Here is a 24,497-nt window from a genome sequence, read left to right as displayed (position 1 = left end):
TCGAATCATAAGGTAGTGTATTACAATCTCAAATAGATTGCCAAAATCTATAAATAGATTTTGAACAGCTCATCACTCTGCAAGAAATTTTGATAACAAGAAGTAATATTTTAAGAAAATTAAGCAAATCCGACTTAGCTAGATTTTTTTTAATTAATGAATTTTAGAATATATATTATTATGATATTATTCTTATTCGAGGAGTATAAATGAAAAATTGGATGTATGTCACTCTTATTATGGCGTGATATTTAAATTCTCAATTTATGATATTCCCGATAAAACAAAAAGGAAACTAATTCAAAACAAACATAATTGGAAAGTAATAAATTAATTAAATATGATTATGTAATTATTCATATTTATTTTAAATTTAATTTTTATTGAAATCGTATTTATATGATATTTTGTGTTTTCATTTTAACTTTTTAGAGCATACGTCAAGGTTGAATGTCCTATGACTTCTAAATAAAAAATATATATTTAGAGTCTTTGATACAATATATAAAAAAAATCATATAAACTTCCAAAAAATAAAAAATAAAATTAATTCCATGATAAAATCACAGATATTATAAAGAATGTGCCACCAAATGGGAACAATAAAATCTCCCAATAGTCTCATCATGGAAGTTAATATTGATTAGGTCACATTAATTTCTCTATTTGGCCATGCATTTCCTTGTTTAAACCAGCCAATTTGGTACAATCAACAGTCTCATGAAGCTAACCATACCCCTAAATTGGTGAAGCCTAGGATGAGCAGCCTCACCATCTCTCAAGATACCATTCACCTCTTTAATTCATTGAATTGGTGGGAACTTTAGTCATTCCATTTTAGGCCCACCTTAGATAACATTTGAATGCGACATCGTGTGACCATACACGGACTTTTCACAATAGTACGGTAATTTTAAATAATTATTTTTAAATTATTATAGTAGAAGAAGTTATTCAAAATATATGGTAATTTTTGTCAAATAGGAGAGAGGTGAACGATAATTTTTTTTTTTTTTAACCAAAATCGTTCTAAAAAACTATTTTATTTCCATTTAAAAATATTATAATAAAAAAATTTAAAGGGAAATCGTCTCTTCAAGAGACAATTTCCCTTTTGAATTTTTATTTTTTTAAAATTAGTTTCCAATTTTTTTGTAATATTAATTTTTTCTTTTAATTTGGGATTTAAAAAAAAAATTATTTTTTACAATATTAATTTTAAAAAAAAAATCAAAGGGAAATCGCCTTTTGAAGAGACGATTTCCCTTAAAAACTTTTTTTAAAAAAATTAATATTATAAAAAATAATTTTTAAATTAATATTTAAAAAATCCCAAATTAAAAGAAAAAAAATTGGAAACTAATTTTTTTAAAAATTAAATTAATATTATAAAAAATAATTAAAAAAATCCCAAATTAAAAGAAAAAATTAATATTACAAAAGAGGCGATTTCCCTTAAAAAAATATATATTTTTTTAAATTTTCAAGCGGGGAAGATGGACAAAACGTGAGTGAAGAAGTTTGAAGGTAAAAATTAGAAAGAAAGAGTAAGAAAGAGTTTGAAGGAGAAAATGGGGAGGAATAAGGTAATTTATAGTGTATGAGAAGTTGAAATTGGTGAAGTATAGTAAATTGGAGTATTAAATGGACGGATATGACAACATATGAATAGGTATGGAATAGGTAAGAGTGTAGTGTATAGGATAAGCACATGAATAGGTAATAGTGTAGTGTAGTGTATAGAATAACCGATTAAAATTTGAATTTCAAATTTCAATTGAAATTGGTGAGTGTAGTTTGAATTTTTTTTTTTTTAAATTAGTTTGGATTTTTAATACTATTTTTTTTTTAATTTGGGATTATTTTTTAAAAAAATTATTTTTTATAATATTAATTTTTTTGACTAGGAATTCTTTTTTTTTTTTTAATGGGAAAATCGTCTCTATTTCCTTTGATTTTTTTTTAAAATTAGTTTGGATTTTCAATTTTTATAATATTAATTTTTTCTTTTAATTTGGGATTTTTTAATTATTTTTTATAATATTAATTTTTAAAAAAAATTCAAAGGGAAATCGTCTATTGAAGAGAGAATTTCCCTTTGATTTATTTTTTTTAAATTAGTTTTCAATTTTTTTAATATTAAAATTTTCTTTTAATTTGGGATTTTTTTAAAATTAATTTTTATAATATTAATTATTTTTTATAAATTAGTTTCCAATTTTTTTCTTTTAATTTGGGATTTTTGTTTTTTTTTTTAAATTATTTTTTATAATATTAATTAATTTTTTTTAAGGAAAATCGTCTCTTCAAGAGATGATTTTCCTTTTGAATTTTTATTTATTTTTTAAAATAGAAAATCGTCTCTTCAAAGATGATTTCCTTTTAAAATTATTTTTTGGGATTTTTTAAAATTATTTTTTATAATATTATTATTTTTTTTAAATTAGTTTCCAATTTTTTTTGTAATATTAATTCGGATTTTTTTTTAAATTAGTTTCCAAATTTTTTTCTATTAATTTCGGATTTTTTTTAAAAAATTATTCTTTATAATATTAATTTAAAAATTATTTTTTGTAATATTAATTTAAAAATTATTTTTTTATAATATTAATTTTAAAAAAAATGTTTTTAAGAAGAGACGATTTCCCTTTGAAATTTTTTTTTTCCAATTTTTTTGTAATATTAATTTTTTCTTTTAATTTGGGATTTTTTTTCTAAATTATTTTTTATAATATTAATTTATTTTTTTTAAATTAGTTTCCAATTTTTTTTTCTTTTAATTTTTGATTTTTTTTAAAAAATGATTTTTTATAATATTAATTTAAAATTTATTTTTATAATATTAATTTAACAAATATATATTTTTAAGGGAAATCGTCTCTTTTTTTAAATTAGTTTCCAATTTTTTTGTTATATTAATTTTTTCTTTTAATTTGGGATTTTTTAAAAAAATATATTTTTTATAATATTAATTAAATTTTTTTTTAAAAAAATAGTTTCCAATTTTTTTGTAATATTAATTTTTTCTTTTAATTTGAGATTTTTTTTAAAAATATTAATTTTTTTTAACAAAAAATTTAAAAGGAAATCGTCTCTTCAAGAGACGATTTCCCTTTTGAATTTTTATTTATTTTTTACCCTTTGAATTTTTTTTAAATTAGTTTCCATTTTTTTTTTGTAATATTAATTTTTTCTTTTAATTTGAGATTTTTTTTTTAAATTAAATTTTTTTAAAGGGAAGAGACAATTTCCCTTTTGAATTTTTTTTTTTAAATGAAAATAAAATCGTCTTTTTCGAAAGACGATTTTGGTTTAAAAAATATTTTATCCGTTCACCTCTCTCCTACGTGGCAAAAACTACAATATATTTGGAATAACTTCTTTTGCTACAATAATTTAAGAATAATGTTTTTAAATTACCGTACTATTGTGAAAAGTCCAACCATACACCAAGTACAAGTCTGAGTAATAACTCAATTGGTTTGGTTATGGTATTTCGTTGATGATCTCTTTGATTTTCCCTCAAAGTCGTTTTGCTCTGATTTTAATAAGCGGTTAAAAAATATTTTTATAGAAAAATATCAAAATATCACTTAAAGTATATTTTACAATATGATTTAAAAATAATTTTTCATTTTTAAAAATTTATAACACTGTTTGGTAATTGTTTTTGAAAAATAATTTTTAAAAATAAAGTGAACTAAAAAACAATTTTTAAGGAATAAGTAAAAACTATTTTTACCAAATTTTAAAAATAAAATGAAAACATAAATTGTTTGGTTATGTTTTACTGAACTTGTTTTTAAATTAAAAAATAAAAAACAATTTTTTAGAAACAAGTTTCAAAAAATGGCCAAATGGGCCTTATAGTTTTGAAAATCATATGTAGTGTTTTATGAAAAAATACTTATAAATAATTATTTCAAAACACTATCAATTTCAGAGTGTATTCGAATGTGATTGTAGGAAGTGTTTTTAACATCTTTAATACTTGAAATATATAAATTTTCAAGTATTAGAAATATTAAAAACATTTCCTAAATTTATTATTAAACATATTCTCATTTTTAGACTGTGTTTTGTAATAATTTTAAGAAGTGTTTATAGAATTTCTAATACTTTAAATTTTTTATCTTTTAAATATTAAAAATGTTAAAAATACTTCCTAAAATCCCTACCAAACATACTTTTAGAGTATATTTGATAGTAATTTTATGAAGTGTTTTTAATCTTTATAATACTTGAAAAGTAAATTTTTTTAAGTGTTAGAAAATACAAAAAACACTTCATAAAATCAACACCAAACTCACTCTTAATTTGTTTAACATTTTAATCCACAATGCAGTATTTTATAAAAATCATAAACTATAGTTTTAATGATGGGGTTTTAAAAATGTGTAATAAAATCGAGTTTCTAAATGCAATTTTTAAATTTGTATTAAAACTACATTTTCAAATAAATTAAAGATAAAATACACATAAAAAAATGGTTGTTTTGAATATTCGTTTCAACCCAAATGTGCATTCTTTTAGCGAAAAAGATCACTTTGAACCCAAATTATATTTTTATGTTGGTAGAAAAAGTGAAATTGACATGCTATATAAGTGGTATTATATTTAAATAAAATATCTTTATTATAAATAAAGATAATCTTAATATTTTTAACAATTCAATAAAATAAAAAATATATATATTTTACTTTATTTCGTATTTTATGATTTTTTAATTATTATTCTTTTACATATTTTTAGTTTAATTTTAAAAGTTAATGAAAACAATATTCACTTGTTCGGTCAAAACTAAGCTATTTTTAAAATTTAATTATGTACCATGCTATAAATTTTTAAAAATATTTATTCTTTAAAAACAAATTTAAATCATACCGCCAAAAAGTTTGGGCATTTTGGGATCTTTAAAGAGGGAAATCATTGATCTTTGGGTTAAAATGTTAAAACAATTGAGTAAAAGTACCCAACTTGTGTTCTGTGATGAGGAGGAAAAAGATGCCACTTTGACTATAAATCGGGAGAAGAAGAATGGTTGTTTTAATTTGTACATTCCGCTCGTGACTTTGGCCATTTCCTTTCATTCCAAGAGAAAGAAAAAAAAAAAAAAAAAACGGCAACAACAGGCAAAGGGTCATGGACAGTTTTCTTTTTGTTTTTTTGTGAGTTTAGATCTACAATTTATTATTATTATTTATTTATAATTGAGAACTTTTTATATCCGTGTCTTTAGGACTTTTCGTAGGGATCTAAACTTTCAGATCACACAATAACAAGTATCAAACAAATTTAAGGTATTATCAATTAAAAGATTTAAATCAAGATTGTGTAAGTTATTGGGATCACACTTTCCAATATTCATTCTGATGAATTGGATTATTTGACGGGTTTATTTTATTTTATACATTCCTCCTCGTGACCTAGGCCATTTCATTTCACTTAAAAGAGAAAAAAAAAAAAATCCCATCAAAACAAGCAAAGGGTAATGGGGAGTTTTCTTTTTCATTTTTTGAGTTTAGATTTTTATTTTATTATTATTATTATTCATAATCGAGAACCTTCTATAATTGAGTTTTTAGGATTTTTTTATAGAGATTTAAATTTTGATATAGTGACTGCTCCACAATAATTAATATAAGATAAATTTAAGGTATTATCAATAAAATGATTTAAACTCAATACTATGTGTCATTTACTAAAATCACACTTTTTAATATTCGTCCTGATTAATTGGGTTACTCGATGGGTTTAAATGTTCGTTCTATTAAAATAAAATTATTCATTAAAAAAAAATTTATAATATTGTGCTATTTAGGTACGTGACTCCAAGTCCACCAGCATGCAAATAAAAGTCATTCAATGTTGTCTTTTGTTTAATTTTAAAACAATTTATTTCTTAAAAAAAAGAAGAGAAAATAAACCCAAGTTTTTTTTATTTAAATAATATATATGAAAAAAAAAGCATTTACATGTCTGGCTATTTCTATTCAAATTGTACAAAGCTTGACCCTTTGTTGGTTAAGTGCCGCAGCAAAAACGTGGTAAAACGTTTTCTCCATTTCAATAGAGCGTTTTTCGGTGATTTATGGTTGATTTCATTTTCAGGGAAATCCAGTTCAGGAAATAAAATGGAAAAGAAAAGAAAAGAAGGGAAAGGGAAAAGAAAATGTAAATAAAAAAAAAGGGTCATGTCGGTGGAAATGGGAAAATGAAAGACTTAAGAGTTATGCGTACACACAACAACTCAAACAGGGGGTGGGAGATCTCATATGATATCCATTTACTGCTATCTCAATCTCAAAGCTCTCTCTCAGATTTTTATCCTTAATTTTTTTTTTTCTTTTTTGGGTTCTGGGGTTTTCAAAAAAGGATCTGAAAACCACTTTCCATGTTTTTGGAAAACACTTTCTGAAATCACTTTCTGAATTTCCCTATCTTTTGACCGAATCGAGGGACGTGGAAGGGGGTGTTAAGGTTCTGCGATTTTTATAAGAATTCACCCACTTTTCCTCAACATACTTTTCGTGCTTTTAGTGTTTTGATTTGATTGAAGGTGTCATTTGATTGGCTCCAGGAGTCACCGTCTGATGCATACTCTTCAGGTGCAGTGAGAGTTGATTCGGAAGGGGAGCGTTGTTGAGGTATTGTTTTTGTGGGGTCTGTTTGGTTGCTGGGAAAATTGGGGGAAGAAGGGAGGAAGTGGGGGAATTTTAAATCTCGGGTGTTTTTGGTGTTTTGGGTTGTGAGAAGTGGAGGGTGGGTTGAGCTCAGTTGAGTTGGGTTTTGTTTTATTTTAATTTATTGAATCTTTTTCCCACATTTTTCTCAGCAACCAAACGGGGGTTTAGCTAAATGTTAAATCCAGCATTTATTATTCATGACTTGGACTTGGGAATGTTGACTTAATGAGTTATGATCGCTCTCTCTTTCTCTCTGTATCTATTAATGGAAATTTGAACTTCATTTGCAATTATGGAAAAAAGCTCTGAGGTCACATCTCAATCATATTGTTTTTATCACAGGCCAATTGCGGGTTCTCTGTGGTAGCATTTAACAGCAGAATCATCATAATTAGTTACAGTTTCTCAAGGACGATTGGTATATGGACACCGGTGTTGAGGGTATTGTGACAAATTGGGGACTGCAAGGGAAGATATGACATTTGCATGGAAAAAGGACTAAGATTGGATTATTTCTGGAAGCTGGGTGGATTATTTGAGCTGTTTTGAGATTTGACAAAATTTGAATCTTCAAGATCCACTGCTAGTTTTTGCTTCCAAGTTATTGGATCGGGATGGGCTGTCAATGTTCTAAATTCTGGGTCTGTTGCTGGGATTCCGAACAGAAAGGACTAGTTGTAGAGCCTCCCAGTGTTGGTAAGTGAAGTGTGGTTTATAGTTTTTGTTTCAGCTTACAAAGGGTGATCTCAGTGATTGCATTTGCTTTGCCATCTGCTTGTGGTAGAAAATGAGGAGAACAGTGAAGCTGATGATTTGCCTGCTTTTCATGAATACACTATTGATCAACTGAGGATGGCTACATCTGGATTTGCTGCGGAGAACATAGTTTCTGAACATGGTGAAAAGGCTCCCAATGTGGTTTATAAAGGGAAACTTGAGAATCAAAGGCGGATTGCTGTCAAACGTTTTAATAAATCAGCCTGGCCTGATGCCAGGCAATTTTTGGTTAGTAAATCGTTGCTCTTTAGCTTTGGTATGTCATGCCTTATTATGAAGTTTCTTTGCTTCTTTTTTCTGGTATTATTGCCTGATGCTTAGTTTAAATTCTCAAAGTTTTCCATCATGTTCTTTGTCATCATTACGGTTTTAGTTGCATTTCTCAAGTATACTTAAAGATGAACTTGACCGGTATGTTGCTGGGCAAAGCCCTGATATGATGCAGTATTGTGCTTGGTAGTGAACTTTAAGCAAGACGCAAGTTACTGTGACAATGCTTGGATCTGCATCTTATTGCTTAAGAGGAACCAACTCAACTCGGTTCAACAAAGCCTTAATCCCAAATTCCCAATTACATGAGTTGGTTACATACATGAATCCTTTTATGACCATCTGCTCCTATCTAGAATCATTTCTTCCACTGGATTCTTGTCAGTTATGTTGTTTTTCATTATCCCAATGCAAGTCTTTTTTTGGTTGTCATCTGTGCACCTTTCAATTTGAATCAAATATCTGCTTAGGAGGAACCAAGAAAGATTGATTTCTAGTTTTCCATGCATGGGTTCATGATGTCCCTGCTTTTGATTTCAAGTTGTGCTATTCCTTGGAATACATATCTTCTTGTCTTTCCAATACACTTGAGCATCTTTAGTTGACAATTGGTGCTTACCCATGTCAACCTTTGATAGGTTTGATGACCATAATCTCTTGCTTTTTACATCCCATGAATTTTATTTCCAAGTTTCTAGGACAGATTTGTGTTAAGTTTGGTTCACTGGTCTATTCATTTAGTTCCATCTTACTTGGGTTTCACTTGAACTTATAAAGCAGCGGTTGTTTTGTTTCCTCAATGAGCAAGCCTCTTTATGAACTATTCGTGGCTGGGTAATTGGTTGTTAGTTTTTTAAGTTGGATAACTAGTATGCATATAATGGTTGTTCTTTCATTGCTTTTAGAAACGCATTCTATTAATGTCGTGGGCACTGAAGCCAGTTATTTCCATGTTTGCATTTGATTCGATGTGTAATTGGTTTAGTATTGCATGAATTTTGAGTCCACTTTGTGTACTTAAATCTTGATTTTTCCTGGATAATTTTAGGAAGAAGCAAGATCTGTTGGGCAGCTCCGAAATCACAGATTGGCAAATTTGCTTGGTTGTTGTTCTGAAGGAGATGAGAGGTTACTTGTCGCAGAATTTATGCCCAATGACACACTTGCAAAGCACCTGTTTCATTGTAAGTTTCTTAGACATGCAACATCTGGTGACCTTGCATATGCTTTAGCATTTGTGCAACATTTATTTTATTTAAGAAATCTATATTTGGGATACTCAATATAGGATTTGAAGAGAAACAGAAAGTTACTGTCAGTAGCTGTTGAAATTTTACAGGTTTTCATTTTAGCATCTACTTCTGATGGATATGAAATGCTCATGTGTGGGGCACAAGCTCTTCCGGCTAATAGTTAATTCCTGCAATGTGTCGCAGATTTGAATATTTTACCTAACTTGCCATTGGTTCAATTAGAGCTCCAATTCTTTTATTATTATTTCTCTCTTCAAGGTCACAATGGCTTTCTCACTTTTTAAAATTTTTGTGATGTATCCATTTGTGAGCTTTTTTATTTTGTTTGTTAATTTATTCATATTTCAATTTTGGGCCTAGTTGATTATGTCAAACAAAGTGCAGAAGTCACACATTGCCCTGTACAACTCTATAGAGCTATGTTTTGTCTTAGGGAACTTGGGATGAATCTAGAGAGGCATCTCTTTTGAGTCCTTAGTCATAGGTCCAGTCTGAGCTCAAGAAACTAGGAGCTGCTTCATTAATTTCTTTTGCATCTGTACACTCATGTATGAGTATCTCCTACATCAGATGCCATTTACTTTTCTATTTGCTTTCATTTTGTTGAATGGATTGGGGTATGAGATTTTTTGTTTGATTTGACTTTAATTACGTGTTGGCTCAGGGGAAACACAACCTATGAAATGGGCTATGCGATTAAGGGTGGCTTTATATCTTGCACAAGCTTTGGAATATTGTACCAGCAAAGGACGTGCACTTTATCATGATCTTAATGCTTATAGAATTGTTTTTGATGATGTAAGTATGTTGCTTTTTTTCAATTTTATGGTATTTTTTTTTTCTCTTTTAGAATCTTTGATACATTGCTCTTATTAAATCTCAGGATGGCGATCCTAGACTTTCATGCTTTGGTATGATGAAGAATAGTAGAGATGGAAAAAGTTATAGCACAAACTTAGCCTTTACACCTCCTGAATATCTGAGGACTGGTATTTGTTCTCACTTGCCCCACTGTATCTCTCTTGTTTTTTTTTTGCTTCGTCTCTGCTAGCTCGATATAGATGGAATCATTGGTAATGCTGTCTATTGGGGAAAGCTGATGTCACAATTGGAACTTATCCTATTATGCACAAATGAAATGCCTTTTCTTTTCTTTTGATATCATTCTTTTCTTTTTATATATTTGCTTGTTGTGACAGGAACCATTAATGGCCGAAAGGCAATGGCTTTCCATGACTTGCTACAATCCTGATTGTCTTTATTTATAAATGTTAATGTGGTAGTATGTGCTGGAGCTGGATGACTCATTTCATGTGTCCTAATTTTATTTGCCAATATGATTTTGTGGGGATGCAATGCATACAATGCAATCTTGTATTTTGAGATGTAATGATTTTTTTTTGTTGGTTACTTTGAGTTCCGAAATAATCGGCATTTTCTGCTTTTCTGCAGGAAGGGTAACACCTGAAAGTGTAATGTATAGTTTTGGCACCCTTTTGCTTGACCTTCTCAGTGGAAAACATATTCCTCCAAGCCATGTAATTCTTCTTCCTGCTAATTTCATTTCCATACAGCAAGCTTAATTCATTGGGATCACTATTATTATTACTTAAAAGGCCTGTAAGTGCTGTTTATTTGCGCTTGATGAACAAATGCAGGAAACATTTTAGAATTGTTGTTCTGAATGTTGTGATTGGCATCTATACAAATTTTTCTTCCTGAAAAGTTTCCTAATTCTTTTTGCCATTTTCTTATTACTATGTATACCCAAATAGAGTTGCAAACTCCAAATAGAGTTTAACTTAAGATATTTCCAAGCACTTTGGAGTCATATTCCTCCACGGAAGTAACAAGCCAACTAGAGCATCCTCATGTGTGTATGTGTAGAAAGAAAAAGGAAGAGGTCATATTCCTCCATGGAAGTAACAAGCAGCCAACTAGAGCATCCTTATGTGTGTATGTGTAGAAGGAAAAAGGGAGAAATTAACATGAGTGTTCTGAATGATACTTCTTATCTTGGACTAGACTAGATCTTGGTATACAAGCATCCTTTTCAGAAGGCAGTGCCCGTGCTCAAACACATGGATTAGTATCTCATGCCTTTGATTTGTAAGGGATTTGACGACATGAGTTTAAAAGTTAAACCTCCATGTTTGATGGGATACTAACTGCTAAACATCACTAAGTACTTCACTCCTAAATTTTGTACTCACAACACATGTAGATGTGGATCTATTTAATGATTATACTGGATGGGATATTTACTTAAATACTTCTTCTCATTCTGAATATTTGTTTTGTGTAAACAAAATGGCCATGGTAGCCCATGGAATTTTCTCATTCATATTACTTTTCCTGGCTCATGGGATCTCTGGATAAGATTGTGAACTTCAGAATTCCATACTTCCTGTTCCTTGTCAAGCTTGTGGTTTTGGTTTCTGGGAAAATTGTGGATGTTCTGTTGCTAGTTTTTGCCTGAGAATATTTAATACTACACTACATATATTTTCTCATCTAATAGTAATGAAGTAATTATTCAATGTGTGTATGTTGCTTGTGCCTCCTTTTCTGCAACTTGCTTCTATATACATTTTCTTTTATTTTTCCCTATCAGAAAAAAAGACTAATCGAATAATTTCAATCAGGCACTTGACCTGATACGGGACAGAAATATTCAGATGCTAACGGACTCTTGCTTGGAAGGCCAATTTTCAAGTGATGATGGGACTGAATTAGTGCGTTTAGCATCACGATGTTTACAATATGAGCCCCGAGAGCGGCCCAATCCAAAGTCATTAGTTGCTGCTTTAATTCCTCTTCAGAAGGAAACTGAGGTTAGTTTATTGACTGGCTGAGCTCTAAGTAGGGGGATGGAGTTGTTTTTAGTGTATTCCTCTGCTTTGTTTTGTCCTTTGGCACCTTTTTATACACCATGTATGCTTTTGTGCACCCTTTTGTTTAGCATTGTTAATATATTTGATCTTTGCCTATCAAAAGAGAAATAACTGAGGTTAGTTGTTATGCTTTTCAAATAGTTGAAACTTTATCCAGACTGAGTTTTGCTGTGTGATTAATTTTTTTCTTTGCTACAATGTTTTGTAGAACTTCCAATCAGAGTCATCCTTCAAATATTTTTTTATTTGGTTTCTTATTTATTTTGAAACAATCTCCTTGTTTGCGATTCTTGATTTGTTTGTTGTTAGTTGCTTTAAACAACATGCATAATTCCATATTGTCGTATATGCGTGGCTAAGCATATTATTTTTTTGTTAATGTACTCAGGTAGCATGTGCATTTGAGTTTGGTTTGTGTCATGCATTTAGGTGTTGGATTAGTCTAACTCCATGTTAGGGTATCAGGACAGAGCTAAGTTCTTGAAGCATTACAATTTTGTTCTTCTTTAATCTGAGCAAAATGAAGTGTCTATATAACATACTATGTCCTGCACAGAAAATTATTTTGACATACATGAAAAAAAGTGACAGGTGAAGAAAGTATCCAAGGAACTTCTGGGGGGAAACTACCAATATTTTTCATCTCTATTTTTCCAGAGACACCTCTTAGGCATGTGATAACATATCTGATAGCAGGCTTCCAACACATTCTCTACTTCATACCCATGTTTTTTTGTGCTTAATGCAGGTATTTCATGCATTTTGAAATGTCTATGTAAAAAAGATTATTCATTTCGGTAAAGATGAGATAACACAAGCCTTGACATGGTTCCATCCTTGTATAAATGCTATCAAGCTCATATTGAAGAACCCAAGCCAGTGAGCTCTCTAAAACGTCTTGAGCAGCTACTGTTTTCAGAAAGGAAAAGAGAATCTATGATGCTTTCTTAGAAAATGCTTTTGCATATCAACAACTCTTAAATAATGTTCCAGATGTTAGAGGCCATCATGCTTGTGCATAAATTCTGTTGGCTGAATAAAATTCTTGAGACACAAAATGGGGGATGAAATTTCAATCAGCAGCTAAGAGATTTTGTTAATCTATTCATAGAAAGAAAATGAAAAAGCACGTAAGAATACAATAGGCAATTGGGTTGGAGAAGAATAGTGGTTGGGGATGCAACACTTCTCCTTGAAATGGCGTGAAGAAATCATCAAGTAGAATAACATTGAAAGAATGAATTAGGAATGATAATGGGGTGGGTTTTTTCAGGTAACCCACCTAGCTAGGCCCGCACTAGTAGACCAGGTTTGGATAGCTTTTAAATGGATTAGAGGCAGATCTGGGAATAAGGAAGTAAGAATCAGGTTCAGGCCAGAACTGATATTACTAAAGCCTGCCCGGCCCCTCCTTGATATATTATGTTTACTTATCCAATCAATGTACATGTGATGAGGATGAATCTTTAAGATATATATCAAGAAAGGGAATTAGTATTAATTGTAATTAAAGTAGGGTTAATATTACTTGGAATTAAAATATGATTAATATTTGTTGGAGTCTAATTAGGATTAGCTAGTTGAGTTATAATATAATTAGAATTTGAGTCATGATAAGTTATTAGAGTCCTAGTAGACTTTGGATATTATAATTGGAATTAGAATCATAATAGGTTATTAGAGTCCTAGTAGACTTTGAATTTCTTAGAGAAACCTATAAATAGGCTAATCAATGTAAATCAAAGGAATGAATTTGATGAATAATATTATACTTTCTTTCATTGCAAGGTTGCAACCCTCAATGGTGAGACTCCATTGATTTTCTTTTAGGTGAGACTCTTAGAAGGCCTTAGTGAGACTCTAAGGTTTTTTCATCTTTTCTTCATTGTTTCTTCTTTCTCTCTATTTCTTATATTATAATTTTCTCTACCATAAAATTTATTCCTTGTTCCTCTCCTTACATCCTAAAAATAAAACCCTAGCCCACCTACCCTTGAGTGTAGGCAACCATCCTAGGGTTGTCCTACATCAATTTTGGTATCAGAGCGAAAATTCTTGGCATGAAGGCATACGTAATTGAGGAGTGGAGCAACGTATGCAAACATGGTCGAAGGCTACAACTTTTTTATGCAGCCATTGGTGAACATACCAAGGCTAAATGAAGAGGAGGATTGGTGACGTACTAGCATTTTCCAAACTCGTGTTGCTTGTCAAAGGAGACTATGTACTTTGATTATTGATGGAAGTAGTTGTTCCAATCTAGCTTCAGAGGAGCTTGTTGAGAAGCTTAATCTAAAGACAGAAGATCATCCAAATCCCTATCAAATAGCATGGGTAAATGACGCATCTATTTTGGTGAGTTCTCCTTGTTTATTGACATTTAATTTCAGTAATAATTTTGAGTTATCAGCATGGTGTGATGTTTTGTCGATGAAAGTTGCCCATATTATGCTTGGAAGACCATGACTTTTTGATGAAAGGGTCCAACATGATGGCTATGAGAACACTTACACACTTGTGCGCAATGGGCGAAAGAAGATCCTTTGTCCAATGAAGGAAATTCCACCACATAAGCAACTAGAGGAAAAAGTAGCACCCTTGAAACTAGAAGAGCCATCAAATATTCTTATTAAAAAGCAAGTCGAAGTTACTAGAAAGGATGAAGAAATCATCACTGATGAATCTAGAAAGCAAGAGGTGATGAAACTAATCTTAGATCAACTAATAGAAGAGCTCAAAGAAGTTGAAGAAGTTTCAGAAGAATCGATGTTTGACTTCCCAAGGCCAAACATTATCGTGAGTAGTGGCAAACATGAAGAATCTGCTGAAATTTCTTTTGAATATAGGGAATTCAAGAATCTTATTCTTCCACAAAACAATTTACAAGAAGAGTGTGGGAAACAACTTTCCACAAGTTTGTTGAAGACACATAATTATTTCGAGAATTATCAACTTGTTGTACAACATCAAAAAGTTTTTCGAAGTCCAGTATTTGTCTTGCATGAAATTGAACAAGTTCAAGAGATCTTGAGATCTTGTCTTACCATGGGAAAGAGATGACGAAGAAAGAAAGGGTAGAAGGCATTGCTCGAAATTTCAATTGATCGTGGAAAATCACTAAAACTCGAGGTCGAGTTTTTTTTCAAGTCAGGGGGTATTGATGAGGATGAATCTTCAAGATATATATCAAGAAAGGGAATTAGTATTAATTGTAATTAAAGTAGGATTAATATTACTTGGAATTAAATTATGATTAATATTTGTTGGAGTCTAATTAGGATTAGCTAGTTGAGTTATAATATAATTAGAATTTGAGTCATGATAAGTTATTAGAGTCCTAGTAGACTTTGGATGTTATAATTAGAATTAGAATCATAATAGGTTATTAGAGTCCTAGTAGACTTTGAATTTCTTAGAGAAGCCTATAAATAGGCTAATCAATGTAAATCAAATGAATGAATTTGATGAATAATATTATACTTTCTTTCATTGCAAGGTTGCAACCCTCAATGGTGAGACTCCATTGATTTTCTTCTAGGTGAGACTCCTAGAAGGCCTTAGTGAGACTCTAAGGTTTTTTTATCTTTTCTTCATTGTTTCTTCTTTCTCTCTATTTCTTATCTTATAATTTTCTCTACCATAAAATTTATTCCTTGTTCCTCTCCTTACACCCTAAAAATAAAACCCTAGCCCACCTACCCTTGAGTGTAGGCAACCATCCTAGGGTTGTCCTACATCAACATGCCTATATGCTCTTCAATTCTCGCATCCTAATCCTCATTTCCTCAGAATTTCTCAATCTCTCGCAAACCTAATCCCTTCTTCCTTGAAATCTCTCCAATATTGAATATGGAATCTCATATTCCCTTAAATTTTAATCTTTATCTTCCCAGGAAATTCTTCATTCCAAATCTCCCATACCATTGCCATTACTAATGGAATCTGTGTTCTCAACAACATTCATCTTAACAATAGTGTACAAACAAGTATAATTTGAAAGTAGATAAATGGATCTTTTTTTCTCCATTCCATAGGTTTTATTTTTTAATTCGCTTCATTCAAATGATGGTTTCATTGGATTCACTGTGCCATAAGCAGTTTTTTTTTTTTATAAAAAAAATGGATAAGAGTAAGAGTTTGTCTTGATTTGAATGTTGAACATCAATTTTTTTTAATGATTGATTGTTGTAAGATAAACTTGACAAATGGTTTGATTTGGTTGTTGAGCATCAATGGTTATTTTATTTTATTTTTTATCATTGATTGACGTAAAATGATCATTGCTTTTTGGTTCTTGAGAAGGATTTAGTTGCTGAGTATGATTTTTATTTACTTTTATTTATTTATGTATATATATATATATATATATATTTATTTTATTTTTATCATTGATTGATGTAAAATGATCATTGCTTTTTGGTTCTTGAGATAGGATTTAGTTGCTGAGCATGATTTTTATTTACTTTTAAATTTATTTATTTATTTATTTTTATCAGTGACTAATGTAAAATGATCATTGCTTTTTGGTTCTTGAGATAGGATTTAGTTGCTGAGCATGATTTTTTTATTTATTATTATTTATATATTAGAATAGCCAATGAGGTGGAGTGGGTCAGGGGTATATTTTTCAAATTTTTGGTTCTCGGGTATGAGGCATATCTGCTCAGCTCTACTTTGGGTGGCCTGTGATGTTTTAGAGGTGGGATGGGCAAGGTGGTTGCCCGTTCCGTAGCCAGCTCATTTACATTCCTAGAATGTACGGGTTATTTGAAGCAAACAACAGAAACTACATAGTTAATATGTGTTTATTAGTTCCCAAGTCATTGCTCCTCTTGGATGGTTGAGAAGCAAAACGTCACTTTGATTCCTGAATGGAAGGAAAGTAGCTGTACTAACTACCTATTAATAAGGCTTGGGACTTGTATTCAAGAGTGTGATGGTCCTTTTGAAATAAATTAACTAAATCTCTGCTCAGTTTTGTTGATCCAGTTCATAACCTTAATTTCCATTGGTTGCATTTCTTCGGTCTCAGACTCGACATACTGGGTTGTGGCTGCTATGGCTAATAATGGCTACCATGGGACTGTAATAGCTGCTTCCACATTGCTACAGGACCAGCTATACCTGTGGGCCAAAAATAACTGCCACAGTACCACTATGGTTCTAACTGAGTGAGGGATGTAAATGATTAGGTGGGGATCTAACTGAGGGAGGGAGTAGTTTTTTGTGTTCTCTCTCTATTTGGCAGATCCTTTTGGTACCCATTGTATATATTCCATGTGCCTTGGATTTTTTTAGATTAATATTTGTCTTGGTTTTTGGGTTCAATTTGGTTTAGTCTTAAAAAGTTTTCATATTTTATATTTAAGTGGTTTACTTGTGAGTTTTGGGTACCTATTAAACAATTTGTTAGTTTTCAAAAAGCATGTCATTAATGTAAGATTTTTAGGTCTTACTTTTTTAATATATGTTAAAATATTCATTATTACTTAGTTACTTAACTTGTTGACTGTAATTGTCCTCAACATTCTTGACAACTGGGAGAGAAACAGGAAAATAAGTACTAATAACAGCACCACCCCTTGTATTATGTATTCATGTGAGTGATTTGGAAGCTTTTGGTGTTACTTGCATTTGTAGTAATTAAGCAGGAGGGGTCCTAGTTTGAGTTTTGGGCTTATCCAATACATGGTTCTTGGAGGAGGAGTTGTTTGTGTGGTTTTCCTGTCCTGTGAAGTAGAACTAGAGTGTTTCTGTGCTATAAAAAAATGAAGAAGTTGTGAAGTTGTCAACAGCAGATAGTCCTGCACACCGTAACCGTAAAATGGATGTTCGATAAAAAATTAATTAACAATCATGCTTATGGGGGATTCTGGGGCCGGAATGTGTACATCAGTATGATTCTAGAAATTTGTTAGCCCAAGATAAAATCTCATTCCTCCAATGTTCATGTTCTGTTACAGAGTGTATATCTGATACCATCACTCAACAACTGCAATAACTGACATGATTTTAATAATAGATATAATACAAAGTTTAATCATCCCAAACCATAGTAATTGAGGACTTGCAACACTGCAAGAACCTTGTTACATTATAGAATAGTCAAAGAAGATCTTGTCTAATAATTCTAAACTGGTCTGAATCTAGAAGCTGACAACTGGTAGATCAGTTGGTGTCCAGAGGATGTCCCAGGCGAAGTCAGTGTAATATAAGAGGCTGGAAGTTCAATCATTCAAGCTTGCTGAAGCATATATGACATCAGTGTGTTTTACCATATATATGACATATATGGGATAGTTCATACATTCAATGCCTAATGTAATATACACCCTGCCCTCTTCCATCCCCCCACTATGGGAGTGTCTACGAATCTATGCATTCTGGTGAATCATAGCCTTTTTATTGTGAGACTGTGAGTACCTATAAAATCCTTCATTATAAAGTCTTCTAGGAAATGAAATTTATATACAAGTATCCTAGCCTTTTTCTGATAGGCAGAAATGCATCCTGTGCCCTGAATTGAACATTTTGTTCCCCTGAAATTGAAAAATATCTTAGAACATTATACCATTCAATCAAAAAATTTATTTTTCAGTCTGATTGACTCAAACAATGATCCAACCAAACAAGACATCGAATCACCTTTCTGATTTGGTATAGATTAGATCTTATGAAACTGATTCTAACTTCTCTTTTTCTCTTTTCAATAGGCAAATTAGATAATTTATTAAAAAGGCATATTAAAATCCCTTGGTATTATGAAATCAGTCACAACTTGGTAACCCCTCACTTGAGTGTAAGGACAAAGATCATGGGAAGGATACAGTCATTATGTTGTGCTTGTCCCATCAAAGCAGCGTCATCGAAGGGGCTGAAGACCACTTTCACATCTCAAATCCAAATGTTTGTGCTTGGTAGCCCGACATTTATCATTGTTCCATATCTTGGCCTCTATATGTGTTTATATGTGCATAAGTGTGTGGTTTTATGTGTGTATAATGTTTTTCTTTCGATCTGCATGAGCTGTGAGCTCTAAGGTGTTTTGAAAGTTCAACAGCATCTTGACAACAATGGAGTGAGCCTTTGTTACTTTGTTGTGCAGGTTCCTTCTCATGTATTGATGGGTATGCCTCAAAGTGGTGCAACTTTACCTTTATCACCCCTGGGTGAAGCTTGTTTAAGAATGGATTTGACTGCCATTCACGAGATTTTAGAAAAGCTTGGGTATAAAGATGATGAGGGAGCAACAACTGAGGTTTGTTTCTGACATGTCAAAGTAAAAAAATTAGTTGATGATCTTATAGCATTCAGGGTTTAGTTTTCATCTCATTGATTGTTACTGTAATCATATTTTAAATATTTGGTTTTCATCCATGACAATTGTCTTGTGAGATGGCAAGAAATTTTTTTGTGGGATAAATTATCATGCTTACGAAATTTTACACTGATGTTTATCAGTTTATGCCACATCAGATTTGTAGCATTGCAATAGCAGATCTTAATACATCACATGGCTTTAAATTTTCCATTTTGTAACCACAATTTTTTTTCCCTCACCCTTTTGAATTTTGGTCAATGTGATTTTTTACTTCACAGTTTATGTAAAAAATTTCTAAACTTGTGTGGATTTGGTTAAATTGGAACCAGATCTGTGTCCACTTTGTTAAATGGTGTAGTATCAGGCACTAAGCTATACATGGTCTTGCTAATTATTGTTTTTCTAGCTTGCAGCTTTCATTCCAGATGTGGACCAACCAGATGCAAGAAACATTGAACTCAAAGAAAAAGGGTGATGTTGCTTTCCGGCACAAAGATTTTAGAGCTGCAATTGAATGCTATACCCAGGTCAAAATGGTTAACCACCCCTTTTATGAATTTTATTATTATTATTATTATTATTATTATTATTATTTTATCATGTCTATTTGGAAGTAGAATGCACAGTTGGTGAGTACTGGTCACATCTCATCTCTTGGTTGATTTTATATCAAAATTCTTAGCGATGAAGTCACATTTTAGATGGTCGATGAAGGAAAATATGACACAGAAAAAGTTTTAAAAAGATGACAAACTCCTTGGATTTGAACTCAATAGTTGTGGTTCTTTGAATTGTGTGATTTGGGTTCTGCCATGCAGGTTCTCATGTTTCTACAGAAACTTATCCTGCCTATCCCACATGACACTGAGCTGAGCGTTTTTTTTGTGTAATGTGCAGTTTATTGATGTTGGAACCATGGTTTCTCCAACTGTTTTTGCACGCCGTAGTCTGTGCTATCTCATGAGTGATATGCCACAGGAAGCCCTTAATGATGCAGTGCAAGCCCAAGTAATATCCCCCATTTGGCACATAGCATCCTATTTACAAGCTGTAGCTCTTTCTGCTTTGGGAAGGGAGAATGAGTCAGAGGTAACCCTTAAAGAAGGCTCAGTACTTGAAGAGAAGAAGAATAAAACTGCTTGACTAAAGAAGAGTGAAGGCCAAACCCAAATCTCTTTTCCTCATATTGAAGGTGACCACTGGATGGCAAACAGGAGCTCCTTCATTTCCAGGTCGCATGAACAAAGGCTCTTCAACCTCAAAACAACCATAAAATTAAAATGGACAGAAATGGTCCCAATCTTTATGTATTTATGACTGGTTGGTTTGTTGTCATCTTGAAGCATTCTTTCGAAGCATTACTGGGTGGGTGGTTTTGGTCAGTTTACTGGGGATATGCTTCCACTATTATCTATATGAAAACACTTTGCCCTTGTCAAAACGATTACGGGCCTTTTCCATGACAACAATCTTTGCAAATAATTGAGATGTTCTTGGAATTGGATCATATGTTTATAGAGGGATTTAACCCCCATTTTAAGTTTTGCTTCAAAAGGGTTGACTAGCCCCAAGTTGTTGCCATTGTTGTAATTTGAAGTAGTTTGCTCAATATCTGATGTGAAATCGACTGTTTCTGTATGCTATTTACCCTTTATTTTTTTATGTCAAATAAAAATTGTTCTTTTTGTTGTGGTTGTGGACCCATATGAAATGTTTTCTGATGAGGTTGGATATGAGCTTGTGATGCAATTGTAAAAATGCCTGCAGGGGTTCAAATTTTGTCCAACAAAACCCTCACTCTATTTTGATTTTGTGCAAAGAGGTTCAGCTGACCTCTTGATCTTCACTCAAACTAATGAAAATTTTGCGATAGTTTTTTCTATCTCCAAGATTTCTTGTTTTTTTCTTTTTGATTCGAGTAAATCCACGCTCTTGTAATTTCAGTCAGATGCTCTTATGAAATATGAATTGTCTCCTAATATTCCTAATGGGCGAGATTAAACTACACTCTCAATGGGATCTTAATCTTAAGTAGATGTTAGATTTGGAGCCCCTCTTTGAATCTCCAAATCCAACTAACTTCATCATACAAATGAGTCACCCTCCAAGATCAAAGCTAATAAGAATCCTCCATAGCTTTGACACTAATAAACTAATACCCTAATTGATATACTCACATTATTGGTTTTTCTCCTTTTGAGTTGGAAGCTTAAGAGGAGAAGGGAAATGAAGGGGTCTGATGAACAAGCCCTTTTAACAGAGTGATTTACTTGTTTCAAGTACAAAACTTATACTCACAACTCACAAATCACATAAATAACGGACAAAAAATAAAAAATAAAATCACAAATTCACAATCATAGGGATACCAAACCCCAAATATTGAATACACAAGCACCCCACCCTCCTCGATTATTTGCCAGCCAAACCCCACACCCATAACCCAGTGACATCAACCACCACCACCGCCACCAATCTAGTTCTCCATCACTTCTTCATCGTACTCTTCCTCATCCTCCGCCGCCACCGCCTCCTGGTACTGCTGATACTCTGACACCAGATCATTCATATTGCTCTCCGCCTCTGTGAACTCCATCTCATCCATTCCCTCTCCAGTGTACCAATGCAAAAACGCCTTCCTCCTGAACATGACCGTGAACTGCTCCGACACCCGGCGGAACATCTCCTGGATGGACGTGGAGTTCCCCATGAACGTCGACGACATGGCCAACCCAGTCGGAGGGATGTCACAGACGCTTGACTTCACATTGTTTGGTATCCACTCAACAAAGTACGAGGAGTTCTTGTTCTGCACATTGATCATCTGCTCATCAACCTCTTTAGTACTCATCTTCCCCCGGAACATCGCTGAGGCGGTCAGGTACCGGCCGTGTCGCGGGTCAGCCGCACACATCATGTTCTTCGCATCCCACATTTGCTGTGTCAGCTCCGGGATGGTGAGGGCCCGGTACTGCTGTGATCCACGCGACGTCAGGGGTGCAAAACCCACCATGAAGAAGTGTAATCGCGGGAATGGGATAAGATTGACCGCCAGTTTTCGGAGGTCGGAGTTGAGCTGGCCGGGGAAGCGGAGGCAGCATGTTACGCCGCTCATGGTGGTGGAGATCAAATGGTTCAAATCCCCAACTGTAAGTTTATATCATATTAACATATAAGCTTATAAATCAAAGGTAACATACTGATATATGAATTGGGGAAAGGTTTTAAACTTACAGCTTGGATTGGTGAGCTTGAGAGTTCGGAAGCAAATGTCGTAGAGAGCTTCATTGTCGAGGACCATGCACTCGTCGGCGTTCTCCACGAGTTGGTGGACGGAGAGGGTGGCGTTGTAGGGCTCAACGACGGTGTCAGAGACCTTGGGTGAAGGGAAGACGGAGAAAGTGAGCATCATCCGATCAGGGTATTCTTCTCTGATCTTGGATATAAGCAGGGTTCCCATTCCGGATCCAGTGCCGCCGCCGAGGGAATGGCAAATCTGGAAGCCTATCATGTAAAATTAAGCATTTCAATGAGAGTTTACAAGGCCTAGTCTGGAAAGAAGAAAGCTATGGATCTTAGAAAATACATGGATAATTAGAGAGACTTGAGCTATTTCCAATGTCTCTCTCTTTTTCTGGTTATTTTGAAGATCCAAACACAACCCAGATCAGAAAAATGAAAAAAACAAAAGATTGGAAGTACCTTGTAAGCAATCACAATTCTCGGCCTCTTTGCGAACAACATCTAGAACAGAATCAATCAGCTCTGCCCCCTCAGTGTAATGCCCCTTGGCCCAGTTGTTTCCAGCTCCGTTTTGGCCGAACACAAAGTTATCAGGCCTAAAGATTTTGCCATAGGGGCCAGTCCTCAAGCTGTCCATGGTCCCTGGCTCGAGGTCCATGAGCACAGCTCTAGGCACATACCGTCCGCCACTGGCCTCATTGTAGTAGACATTCACCCTCTCAAGCTGCAGATGAGAATCACCAACGTAATTCCCCTTGGTATCGATGCCGTGCTCATCACATACCACCTCCCAAAACTTGCCACCAATTTGGTTCCCGCATTGCCCAGCTTGGATATGGAGAATTTCTCTCATTCTCAGAATGATATGGATTGCTCAATTGGCTTGGGAACAAAAGGCTGTGACAAAAAGTTGGAAACTCAAAGGGAGATATATAAGAGAAGAAGAGAGCAAAGAAGAGAGAAATATCGATGGGGATATGTAGGTAGAGATATTTCTCACTAAAGAAAGGAAAATAATGAGAGAGAGAGAGAGAGGGGGGGAGAAAGAGTGAGAGATTGAATTAATAATTTTCATGTGGGTGTGTTTGGAGGGAGGGCATATCAAACACCAACAAGATTTGTGAGCTGGAAATGAAAGGAGACAACAAGTTGCATGCTAAGATATCTGGCCTTATTCTCTCCAAAATTACCGACCCATCCTTTTCTATACTTCTTTTTTTCTTTTTCCATTTTCCCTCTGATTCCCCATATGTTGTTTGGATTCCAAAAATACCCCATTTTCCATTTGGGGTCAAAACCAAATTCAGAGTCTCATTTCTTCTTGTGAATGCCTTCTTAGATCATTTCAATCCAAAAAATGATTGCACCCCTTCCATCCAATCTCCCTCTAGGATTGTATGTGACAGCATTGAGATTGACCAGCATACTTCTGTTACAAACAAATTCTATTGGTTCCTACAGAGGGGCAGCTTGGTAAGATTCATGTTGATAAGGTAGTTATACCATATTATTATTTAAATCTCAAGTATGAGATTTTTTTTTGAAATTAAAGGTGGCATGGAGTAATATAAAACCTAGGGATGATGACAGTGTGACAGTGAGAAATAGGTAGGAAGCTTCAATTATTGAAGGGCATATGAGAGAGTCTCTGTCACTCTGTCTCTTCTATTCTCTTGTGAAATAAGTATTCCTTCAGCCACCCCCACAAGCACTAGGGTTCCAAATCCAATGTTGTGCTCTCTCCATAGATAATAACATTATACTAGGAAAAGATTAAAAAATTAAGGAAAGATTTATCATCCAATTTTCACACATTGGGATGATTTACATTCATAGATCTCCATATGTACCCAGTAGGATGGAATGGAGAGAAGACTTCATAGATGAGGAGTAGTTAGAGCTTTGTTTTCAAGTCACTAAAGACCACTCAATTGAATTGGGAAGAGAACAGGGTCAGCTGTCTCTGTCTAAATTATCACCCATTATGTTAAGATGTTCCCTCCACAGCAACCACCCACCTATCAATCCAGTCAGATGCACTTGCCATTAAGAT

The 24,497-nt window shown here is 33.0% G+C and overlaps 2 protein-coding genes across 6 annotated transcripts; one reads left to right on the top strand and one right to left on the bottom strand.

The window, feature by feature from the left end:
* The first annotated feature begins 6,043 nt into the window (after positions 1-6,043).
* Positions 6,044-20,892, top strand: LOC100256502 (serine/threonine-protein kinase BSK7). Of its 5 annotated transcripts, none has more exons than XM_019217003.2 (13): positions 6,044-6,480; positions 6,581-6,647; positions 6,836-6,915; positions 7,029-7,382; positions 7,471-7,691; positions 8,782-8,917; positions 9,651-9,784; positions 9,870-9,975; positions 10,439-10,524; positions 11,632-11,820; positions 18,986-19,138; positions 19,615-19,728; positions 20,099-20,892. In XM_019217003.2, the coding sequence occupies exons 4-13, from the start codon at positions 7,301-7,303 to the stop codon at positions 20,342-20,344; spliced, it is 1,467 nt and encodes a 488-aa protein (XP_019072548.1). In that variant the 5' UTR covers positions 6,044-6,480; positions 6,581-6,647; positions 6,836-6,915; positions 7,029-7,300; the 3' UTR covers positions 20,345-20,892. The 5 variants fall into 5 exon arrangements, with proteins under 5 accessions (XP_019072548.1, XP_010660747.1, XP_019072538.1 ...); XM_059742952.1 differs by having other exon boundaries at positions 6,245-6,261; XM_010662445.3 differs by lacking the exon at positions 6,836-6,915.
* Positions 20,893-21,424: 532 nt separating this feature from the next.
* Positions 21,425-24,140, bottom strand: LOC100244399 (tubulin beta chain). Its single transcript, XM_002273478.5, has 3 exons — positions 22,904-24,140; positions 22,436-22,705; positions 21,425-22,348 (listed from the first exon to the last, which is right to left on the bottom strand). Exons 1-3 carry the CDS (start codon positions 23,295-23,297, stop codon positions 21,678-21,680), a joined length of 1,335 nt encoding a protein of 444 aa, XP_002273514.1. The 5' UTR covers positions 23,298-24,140; the 3' UTR covers positions 21,425-21,677.
* Positions 24,141-24,497: the final 357 nt, after the last annotated feature.

The sequence above is a fragment of the Vitis vinifera genome, chromosome 2, assembly GCF_030704535.1.
Source record: "Vitis vinifera cultivar Pinot Noir 40024 chromosome 2, ASM3070453v1".
In the NCBI taxonomy this organism is placed as follows: domain Eukaryota; kingdom Viridiplantae; phylum Streptophyta; class Magnoliopsida; order Vitales; family Vitaceae; genus Vitis; species Vitis vinifera.
This window is presented reverse-complemented; position numbering and strand designations above follow the sequence as displayed.

Excerpts from the sequence above, each read along its gene's own strand:
- LOC100256502 (XM_010662445.3), top strand. The coding sequence starts at position 7,301 with ATGGGCTGTCAATGTTCTAAATTCTGGGTCTGTTGCTGGGATTCCGAA. Across the intron at positions 19,139-19,614 it reads ATGAGGGAGCAACAACTGAG|CTTTCATTCCAGATGTGGAC; the intron begins GTTTGTTTCTGA and ends TCTAGCTTGCAG. Across the intron at positions 19,729-20,098 it reads CAATTGAATGCTATACCCAG|TTTATTGATGTTGGAACCAT; the intron begins GTCAAAATGGTT and ends TGTAATGTGCAG.
- LOC100244399 (XM_002273478.5), bottom strand. The coding sequence starts at position 23,297 with ATGAGAGAAATTCTCCATATCCAAGCTGGGCAATGCGGGAACCAAATT. Across the intron at positions 22,706-22,903 it reads GAATTGTGATTGCTTACAAG|GCTTCCAGATTTGCCATTCC; the intron begins GTACTTCCAATC and ends TTTACATGATAG. Across the intron at positions 22,349-22,435 it reads CAAGCTCACCAATCCAAGCT|TTGGGGATTTGAACCATTTG; the intron begins GTAAGTTTAAAA and ends ATAAACTTACAG.